General features: G+C 37.5%; 2 protein-coding genes across 5 annotated transcripts; one reads left to right on the forward strand and one right to left on the reverse strand.

Annotated features, from left to right (window-relative positions):
• The first annotated feature begins 3,235 nt into the window (after positions 1-3,235).
• On the forward strand, positions 3,236-6,583 carry LOC137726408 (phosphatidylinositol/phosphatidylcholine transfer protein SFH1). 2 transcript variants are annotated; one of them, XM_068465335.2, is made up of 11 exons: positions 3,236-3,390; positions 3,512-3,540; positions 4,013-4,096; positions 4,218-4,271; positions 4,396-4,473; positions 4,610-4,663; positions 4,802-4,861; positions 4,930-5,025; positions 5,302-5,403; positions 5,554-5,634; positions 5,925-6,583. In XM_068465335.2, exons 1-11 carry the CDS (start codon positions 3,339-3,341, stop codon positions 6,240-6,242), a joined length of 1,008 nt encoding a protein of 335 aa, XP_068321436.1. In that variant the 5' UTR covers positions 3,236-3,338; the 3' UTR covers positions 6,243-6,583. The 2 variants fall into 2 exon arrangements, with proteins under 2 accessions (XP_068321436.1, XP_088549639.1); XM_088693513.1 differs by lacking the exon at positions 4,930-5,025 and adding an exon at positions 5,081-5,134 and having other exon boundaries at positions 3,246-3,390.
• A 135-nt stretch (positions 6,584-6,718) lies between these two features.
• On the reverse strand, positions 6,719-9,363 carry LOC137721443 (WEB family protein At5g55860-like). Of its 3 annotated transcripts, XM_088693512.1 has the most exons (3): positions 9,080-9,363; positions 8,674-8,943; positions 6,719-8,523 (listed from the first exon to the last, which is right to left on the reverse strand). In XM_088693512.1, the coding sequence occupies exons 2-3, from the start codon at positions 8,929-8,931 to the stop codon at positions 6,940-6,942; spliced, it is 1,842 nt and encodes a 613-aa protein (XP_088549638.1). In that variant the 5' UTR covers positions 8,932-8,943; positions 9,080-9,363; the 3' UTR covers positions 6,719-6,939. The 3 variants fall into 3 exon arrangements, with proteins under 3 accessions (XP_088549638.1, XP_088549637.1, XP_068316641.2); XM_088693511.1 differs by having other exon boundaries at positions 6,719-8,943; positions 9,080-9,201; XM_068460540.2 differs by lacking the exon at positions 9,080-9,363 and having other exon boundaries at positions 8,674-9,059.
• Between the last annotated feature and the right edge of the window lie 269 nt (positions 9,364-9,632).

Raw genomic sequence — 9,632 nt, forward strand, 5'->3', positions numbered from 1 at the left:
TCTGTTGTATTTTCCTTTTAGTGATTAGCTACAGCTTACATCATCTAAGTTTAAATTAATTTTTGAAATAGATTATGGACTTTCAAATTTTTCATTTTTGTGCCATGCAATTTTAAAATCGTATCAACTAGTATCTTTGAGTTGTATAACCATTTGGTCCTTCATTAAATTGATAACATAAAAAATATAGGACTCGTTTACAAAATAACATGATATAAAAGCCTCACAGTGTAAATTGATATAATGTAAAAAGCTCATGGTGATTGGGGGTAGCAGTTTTCGTAAAGGAAGTGGTGGCGATTATACTTGTGGTGGTGGCAGCGGCAATTATGCTTGTGTTGATGGTGGTGGTGGCATCGGTGACTGTGGCAGTGAAAATGATGGTGGTAATTGCAATTGTATGTGATGCTAACGAAGACTATAGGGGTGGCTGCGTTGATGGCAATGACAATCGTGAGGATATGGTGGTCGGGGTGCAAATGTAACGATAGTGGTATAGTAGCAGCAACAACAATGGTGACAGTTGTGGTTGTGAAGACGGTGGTGACAACAACGAAGATGGTGGAGATTGTTCTTGTGGTTGTCTGTATGGTGGCGATTGTGGTGGTTGCGGCATTGTTGACAACGATGGTGGTGGTAATAGCGGTGGTTGTATTAGGTGATGACAATCATTTTGTTCTCCCAGACATAAAATGTGTCTTACAAAGAATTGAAATTATTCATTAAAGACTCAATTCTGCTTTTTATAAAAATAACTTTTAAAAGCAATCTATAGGTTGATTTTAAAAGCTACTGTTTGGAGGCTATTGCTTTTAAAATAAGCAAGATATTTTAGTTTTACCAAGCACTTTTTATTGCTTAACTTTAAATTTTAAAATAAAGCATTTTTTTTTTATAAATAAATAAATAAAAATAAAAATAAAAACAATTCTAAGACCAACTCCAATGGTCGGGGTTAAAACTTAAAATTTTTAACCCAAAACAAGGGTGCGTTTGTTGTACCGGACTATCTCAGACTGGACTAACTTCGGGGACTAAGTTGGACTGGCTTAGATTAGACTAAGCCAGACTAAGTTAGTGAAGCGTTTGGTGCATTGTCAACCTAAAAAACAGAATAATTAATAAATTATAATATTATAATATTTAATATATATCTAATAATATTTTATTATGAATTCAACATTTTCCTTCTAAAAATTTTAGACACTCTTCTACGGTTCTACCTCTCTCTAGAGAGTACTTTCCTCCTCTTTGGTTTCATCGCCCATTATTTCATTTCCTCCCATCTTTTTTCCTTCAAAATGCTTCAAAGTTCAAATCCATTTTTTCTGCAGAAAACTTCAAAACCATTTTTCCTGCAAAATCGTTGCAAAGCTACTCTCTCCTCCCTTTCCGTCTCTCCCTCTCTTTTTATCACCAAAGTTACTCTCTCCCTTTCTCTATCCATTTTTCTCTGAAATTTTATGGGGAAAAGAAAATTATCTGGGAAATTTCTGGGAAGTTTCGGGAATAAGGAAGAATTATTCTACTAAGATTGCTATTGTTATTGTCTTGCTTTATTTTTTTTCGAATTTTGGTGGCTGGATTTTGAGATTTAGGTTGTGGGTGGATTGGGTTTCAGATCCGGGCATGGGTGGGCAAACAAAGTTGCCCATAATCATGCTTGCAAACTTGCAATGTAGACATCGTATGCAGTTCTGGAAACGGGACTAGCAATCCCATGGTTTTTTAGGGGGTTCGCTAAGACCGGCTAATCCCATGGTTAGTCGAGGCGAGTGAAGGTTAGTGTCATTAATGTTAGTTCCAGTGGGTAACAAACAAGGGACTAGACTAACCCTTAGTCCAGTCCAATCCAGTGAGAGTTAGCGAGGGCAAACAAACGCCCCCTTAGGTTCTAACCTAATAACAGTTGTCCTCCTCAAATGATTTTGGCTGAAAATTTTAGCCCGAAATATTGAAGAATGGTTTTAGCCTTTTTTTGATAAATTTTTTTTAAAATAAAATTTTTGTCGACTATCTTAATTTATTTTTATAAACATTTTTACCTAAAATATTTAATTTCTAATAAGTGATGAAAAATCACTAAACCTACCTCATTTTTACACATATGCACCACATGAAAGAACATGAAAAACCTCACAACCGACCCCATCCTTAAACACAAATACATAGATGGATAGAAAGAAAAAAAAAATGAAGAATTAGACGAAAGTGATTTTGTATGGATATTTGGACAAATACATAAGCATTTATAGAATTTTTGGTTGAATTTTGATTTAAATAGATTTTTTTAATTGTTTAGCAGTTGGATTTAAGTTGAGTTGTGAAATTATTTTTTTTTATCGTTAGATTTGTTCATATTTAATCTTAATTGTTGGATTTAATGTATTTATATATTGATTTTTTTTTTAAAATGAACTTATGCCACATTGGGTTGATTCAATATGGCAGGCTGCATGAGTTGTTCGTTAAAACGTTATTAATTAACCATAGTCAAACATGCTTTTCTTTTTCCATGAAAATTATTAAACTTCACGCGTAAAATGTAAAGTGCCAGGAAGCTTCCTCAAAGAAAACGGTAATTAAGGATTGGACACGTACTTCACTGGGCTCAAGCAAATAGTCGTCGAAGGCCCAAGTCTCGTACATACCTATTGTGACTTAACGATTATAACAAAGTTATTTTTGCACTTTAAATATATATAGAAATATAAGAAGAAGATATTGTATGAAAATAAGGTGATGAGACAACATTTAGACCATATTTTTAGTAAGATTATCTCCAATTTTAAGGTTAAAACTTATTTTTTATTTTTACTTTTAAGAAATAATATTATCTACATAAAAAAAGATTTTAGTTTTAAGTTTTAATTCAAAAATAAGTTTTTTACTCAACATTTTTGATTAAATTTTTAACCTAAAATTATTAAAGAATGAATTTTAGAATTATAATAATAAATATCTTTTTGGTTTCTTTTTCTTTTTCTTTTGTCTTTGCCTTTGGTTACAATAACTTGATTTAAGGCTGATTTAGTATTGTTGTGATTTAAAAAAAAACTGTTTCTATTGTGATTTAAGAATAAACTCATTTTTGTTGCTTTTTTTTAGTATTTTTTTCATCCAAAATTATGAAAATAAACTATTTTTAAATATTTATCAAACATCTTTTTAAACTTAATTTTTTTATATCTTTTTTTTTTATAAAAGAATGTTAGTACCAAACCAATACTTAAATGCGTTGCTCAACAGCAACAGAAGAAAACAGAGGCTCACTCGGATCCTCCTTAGAGAGTTAGAGATAGAGACACAGGCGCAGCAGCAGCAGCAGAAGAAGAGAAATGGGGATCGTTTCTCAGGAAGCGATCAAGCAGTTCCAAGCTCTGATTGAAGGTGTGCTTCCTCTCTCTCTCTCTTTCCTATTTCTTACCTTTTGGCATTTTATATTTTATATTTTCACTGTTTCTGATATTTCTACTGTTTTTTTTATTGGTGGAATCTGGGGAAATGGCAGTTGATGAGCCTCTCAAGAGAACGTTTCAGGTTCGCATTTTCCTCGCTCCCAACTTTCTTCTCTTTCTTCTCTTCTCTACTTTCTTTTTACTTAATTTATTTGATTTTAATTGACGTGCTTTTTAAACCTTTTGGGTTTGGGGTGCTGCTAATGCTAATGCTAATGCTAATCGAACTAGTAGACTAGTAGTATACACTACCATCTTGTGAATCATGTGATGATTAATCAACCCAACACTACTAGAATCAATCCCATCTCATCATCCCATTGCTTAATGTAATCTTTCATCTTTCTTTCTTTCTTCTGGGTAATTTCCAATTTCCAATTGCCCATTTGGCATTTGCTGCCACTCAAATCATGTTACTGGAGTTTAAACTGAAAAAATCTAATTCTTTGATTTTAATAACATGAACATCAAGTAGGGGACAAGACAGACACTTGACTCTTTATAAATTTCTTGTCTTGTATGGATGATCGTTGTAATTGTTTCTTGGTTTATAGAATGTTCATCAAGGCTATCTAGTTGAGACTTTTGGCCGCTTTCTCAAAGCAAGGGATTCCAATGTTGCCGAAGCCCATAAAATGGTAACACTGCATCCCCTTTGCCTCCACATTTCACCTAATGATATCATATCCATTGTCGGCTCACTTGTTTTGCTTTTTTTTTTTATTGATGAAATCAAATGGTATGTTTCTGATGTTCCAGTTGGTCGATTGTTTAAACTGGAGGCTACAAAATGATATTGACAATATATTAGCCGTAAGTTTATCCTTTTCTCCTACTTGTCTAATGTTTGCCACTGATTGCCAAATTACCAATCTAATGTATAATCATGGTGGCCTACTGCTGCTGACATTGCCTGAATCTTATTCCTCTGTTGCAGAAGCCCATAGTTCCAACTGAACTATACAGAGGAGTGCGAGATTCACAGCTCATAGGTCTTTCGGGTTACTCAAGAGAGGTGCTCATTCTTTCTTAAAACTTATCTCTTTTGTGGCGTTTACACTGTCATGTCTCTTCTACGAATGGTTTTTCTCGTGTAATTTTTGTGTGCTATAAGCCTTTGAAATGTTTATTCATTCTCCTTTGCTCTTCAGGGCTTGCCCGTCTTTGCCATTGGTGTTGGGCTAAGTACATTTGACAAAGCATCGGTAAGTATTAGATGAAAATGAAAGACCATCTTGTCCTACAATTGACAACAATGTTACCTACTTCAGCCATTTTAACTTGGTGCTGAGGGTCCTTCAGTCTTGACAATCTTTGAGAAATATTTTTCATCTTGATTACAGGTTCACTACTATGTGCAGTCACACATTCAAATTAATGAATATCGAGATCGTGTAATTTTGGTGAGTACCAGATCTTGAATCTCTAAGGTTTCTTGAGTCATCCTTCTGACCTGTGTGTTTGGCTGTAGCCTTCTGCATCGAAGAAGTATGGTAAGCCTATTATCACTTGCATCAAGGTTTTAGATATGACTGGTTTGAAGCTCTCGGCACTAAGCCAAATAAAGGTACATATAACTTGATAGTAATGATGTTCTTTCTTTTTGTTTGTTTTCATTACAGTTTAAACTCATCTTGTTCTTTCCTATGACAAGTACAAATCACAATTTTTTTAAGGTTTGTCCAATGTTCCTTAGCGAGGAATTATTTTTATAAATATGTGAAAAAAATATAAACTAGGATGATTATAAATCTCTTGTAATGCATGACTGTGACGATTCTACTTTGTATGCATCTACATGAGTTCTACAGTTCACTACCTTATATTTTGCATGTCCGTGCAGTTACTGACAACCATATCAACCATTGATGATTTGAACTACCCGGAGAAGACAAATACATACTACATTGTAAATGCCCCTTATATATTCTCAGCTTGTTGGAAGGTTAGTCTTCACATTGTTAATCTTTGTGATATAATGTAATCTTAAATCTTTTGTTTCCTGCATAAGTACAATTGAGGTTGTTGCATGAGCCCTTTTATATATTTTAGATGCCCTTTTGGAATTGGAGTCGTATAATTCTTGGCTTGTCAGGTTGTCAAGCCACTTTTGCAGGAGAGGACAAGGAAGAAAGTGCAAGTGTTGTCTGGTTGTGGTAGGGATGAACTGTTGGAGGTAATGTGTTCCCTATAATGCTTGATGTATTGCAAATTTGAATGCTTATGAGTTCTTCTCATATTACTCAAAATCATCTCTTTTTTTTTTCAGTCACGTTAAACTACCTTTCTAATAGTTAATTTAATATCCTTAGTATTTTCACTGTGCATGAACATGTTTCCTCTTCGTAAGTCAATGTACTTGTTGAAACTGGATGCGAAGGCAAACCCATGTGATGGACATATAGCCAATTTTGCTTCTTGTATTTAAATGGACTAATCTTGTAGTTGGATTTGATCTTTGTTTAGATAATGGATTATGCATCCCTTCCACATTTCTGTGAAGGAGAAGGTTCAGGATCATCTCGAAATTCACAGAATGGAGCTGACAATTGCTTCTCCTTGGACCACCACTTTCATCAACAACTCTACACCCACATCAGGCAGCAGTCTCTGATGAAGGAATCCGTTCAACCAATCAGAAATGGTTCTTTTCATGTGGATGTACCTGAGGCGGCTGCAGAAAGAACTCATATTGCTGAAACGATTGTATCTGAGTTTAACAAGTTTGGTAATCAGAATGGGCTATCTGAGTCTTTAGATGGCCTAAAAATCAATGGCGACTGAAACCAGAGTTTGGTGCCGTGCAAACTTGTGATGAATCTTATGGCTTTGTGCTCACTCTAAAGCTGGTGGACAAGGAGTCTTTGCAGTACTGATCCTAGAATTGCAATCATGTGAAATGATTGGTTGTAATGGTGACTGCTGACATTATCTACGTGAACTTAACAATCGCAGAGCTAATACAGTGTATGTAATTTGACATATGGGGCTGCCACTGGATAATTAGTTCAGACCCACGAGTGGCCTAATATGCGTTGTAGTAGTGCAGCAGGAAAATTGTCATCTTTAGTTGCACAGTTCCAACCGATATAGTAATTGCACAGATTAACGTGTTTTAACCTTCAGCGATTTCTAATTTTTTTTTTTTGACATGTCAGTTTCTGGTGCTGGTGCTATTTCTGTAGCGACGACGCGTCTGCAGATCAGTTGGTTAAAGTCTGCATGCTGACTTGTTAAATTTTGCCCTGAAGAGCCAGTAAAAGCAGAAAATATTGTTTTGAGTATTGAGATAAGAAAACGGGAGATTTACATGTTTCCCTGTTTTTGAATCACTGAGACTTACAAACAAGTTTTCCTGAATACAATCAATACACCAAAATGGGACCTGTTGGATTGGAAGTTGGTGTTTCTCTCTCAAGGACTACGAGAGATCCCATTCCCATCCGACTTGTCTGCCATTGTGATCTTCTCTTGAATCCTGCTAGAACTGAACGGGGAACGATACTGATGACTCGCCTAGCACCATTTGTTCTTCTTGATGCCGCTTGCGAAGTTCTCCCTCAACTGCTGATTTTGCCGACTCTGCCATCTCTGCTTTGTTCAATGCCATGTCTGTTGCAGTCTTGATTTCCTCTATGGCTTTTAAATTGGCCTCCAGCTTTTTATCTACTTCACTTTTTCTTACGTTGAGTGCTTCCACTTGGTTTATGCTTTCTGCCTCTTTCATCTCAGTCAATTTTTCACATTCCTCGACTTTCCTTCTCAAAGATTCAAACTCCTCCGCCGATAGTCTGATCTTGGCAGCACCGGTCTCTGAGTTTGAAGACGTACCTTCTTCCTGTGTTCCCCCAGATAAGAACTTCAGCTCCCCGAGGACTCTTTTTTCTGCTTCTCGTGCTTCTTTAGCTTCTTCGAGGGCAATCTTCAATTTCTTTTCTGCTTTCTCTGCTGCAACTCTGCTATCTTCAGCTTCTCGTTTATGTTGATTAGCACTTTCCTTCATCTTTTCTGCTTCCAGCCTAGTGCTTTCAGTTTCAGATGAAAGCTTCTCAGCAGTTGAACTGTGATGTGCATCATATTCATGAGGACTAGGAGGTGCATTACGATGTGCCTCTGCCTCGTCCTTGGTTTTCTGTATTTGATCAGTTAGTTTAGTAGTGAGAGCTTCCATTTCCATTTCTTTGTCCTTCAATTCAGCCTGTTCCCTCTTCACATCTTCCAATTCCAGCCTAAGGGAACTCACAAAGCTTCGGAGAGAGCTCTCTTCGTATGCCACTTCCTGCAGCATCTTTGTGGCTTCATTGAGCTCCATAGTTACCACTCTCACGGAGTCCATTTCGCACGCATGCGCTTTCTTCATCTCTTCTTGTATAATTTCAATCTCGGATGTTGTTTCTTCAAGCTTTGCCTCTAGTTCTTTGGCCAGTTCAGGATCAACCTCATTCTTCAAAGATAGCAATTTGTCTTCTGCTTCTTGCTTCGCACTTCGGTAGGATCGAAGGTGGGCCTCTTTTTCGGACACGGCTTTTGCCTGCTCCTGTTGGGCTTGCTGGGCAGCAAGTTTGAGCTGTTCAATGGATCCCTGCATGGCTGAAACCTCCTTCGACAGCTCGTTAACCCTGTCTGAGTTAACGTTTGCCGACCGCTGAGCTTCCGCCGCCTGTTGGAATGCAGCCAGTTTTGCTTCAAAGGCGGCGTCAAAGTCCTGTCGGATTTTGGTAAGCTCTTGCTTTGCTGCATCGAGTTCGGTCACAGTGGCTGTGTATTCATTTCTTTCGTGGTCCAATTCCCGTTTCCAAGCATTACCTTCAATGGTTTCTCTGGATTTGACCTCTTCTAGTTTCTTAGCCCGATTCTTTACATCTTCGGCGTCTTTAATTGCTGATCGCTTGGAGTCTGTTACAGTTTTGAGCTTGGTGTTCAGATCCTGCAGTGTTCTCTTGGCCTTATCAAGCTCAGAGAGTGCTCTAGCTTTGGTAGTTTCTGCACTCCCTAATTGTTGCTTAATCTTGTTTAGTTCTTTCTGTGCCAACAGAAGTTGCGTCTCCTTGTCCAGTGCATTAGTCTGACAAACAAGAAATCCCCACTTAAATATCAAATCATTCAGAAGAGATGATATACGCAATACAAAAATAGAAAGGCTGTTCTCTTCGCAAGACGTTAGCATTTTGCAGTGGCATTGGCGTTGAAGGGATATATTGATTGAATATTGTACCTCTGGCGAAAGCTTTTTCTTGACGGCATTGGCATTGGCATTGGCGTTGGCATTAGCATTGGCTTTGGGGCTGGCACTGGAATTGGAATCGGAATTGGCATTGGCATTGGAAGATTTTCCTCCTCTAGAAACGACTTGGCCAAACAAACTAACAGCAGCTTTGACAGATTGGAAGGGTGCTCGGGTGTCAACCTCTCCCACCTCCGCCCTCGGGGAGCCGGGAGCCTTCTGCTGATCCTTTATACGGACATTCGCCATTTTTGGTTTCTTCTGCGCGCAACACGCATGCATGTATGGATGTACGAGTCACAACAATATACACACACACATATATATATCAAATATTTGAACAAATTATTTCGTCTGAATAGAATTATAATAATATTGGAAACGTGAAAGCACGTACCTGCAACCAAAAAAGATGATTGAGATGGAAAGAGTTGAAGTCAGAGGAGGAGGATCATTCAATACAAGACGTCACTTAAGAATTCAAAAGTAAAAAGAATCAAATCAAATGGGTTAAATGGCAAACCCAGAGATTAAAAATAAAATTTTGAAACAAAATGTATAATTGTCAAAGAAAAAGAAAAGGGAAAGAGGAAATGGCAGACGGTGGCCGTTGGAAACCAGAACAAGCGCAGAGATGAAGAGAGCCGAAAGAGGAGGAGGAATGGATATGTTGATTACCGTTTGTACAAATTTACTTATTCTGCTATTTTAGCGGGAACCAAACCGAAACACGCGGAGCTCAACGGACAATGCCAACCGCTAACATTTTGGGAATTACAGAATTGGCCTTGCCTGCCACCTGCCACCTGCCGGCTAACGTTATTAGTCACGCAGATGACATACTTGACCGTTGACCAGCCCGTGCGGTGCTTTACCTTCTTTCTTCGGCAAAAATGATGGAAGAGGATCTGATCCTCTTGTGGGGATTATAAGGAGCCTCTTATCATGGT

The sequence above is a fragment of the Pyrus communis genome, chromosome 5 (genome assembly GCF_041283825.1).
Source record: "Pyrus communis isolate YQ-2024b chromosome 5, ASM4128382v1, whole genome shotgun sequence".
Lineage (NCBI taxonomy): Eukaryota > Viridiplantae > Streptophyta > Magnoliopsida > Rosales > Rosaceae > Pyrus > Pyrus communis.

Excerpts from the sequence above, each read along its gene's own strand:
- LOC137726408 (XM_068465335.2), top strand. The coding sequence starts at position 3,339 with ATGGGGATCGTTTCTCAGGAAGCGATCAAGCAGTTCCAAGCTCTGATT. Across the intron at positions 4,664-4,801 it reads GTACATTTGACAAAGCATCG|GTTCACTACTATGTGCAGTC; the intron begins GTAAGTATTAGA and ends TCTTGATTACAG. Across the intron at positions 5,026-5,301 it reads CGGCACTAAGCCAAATAAAG|TTACTGACAACCATATCAAC; the intron begins GTACATATAACT and ends ATGTCCGTGCAG.
- LOC137721443 (XM_088693511.1), bottom strand. The coding sequence starts at position 8,931 with ATGGCGAATGTCCGTATAAAGGATCAGCAGAAGGCTCCCGGCTCCCCG.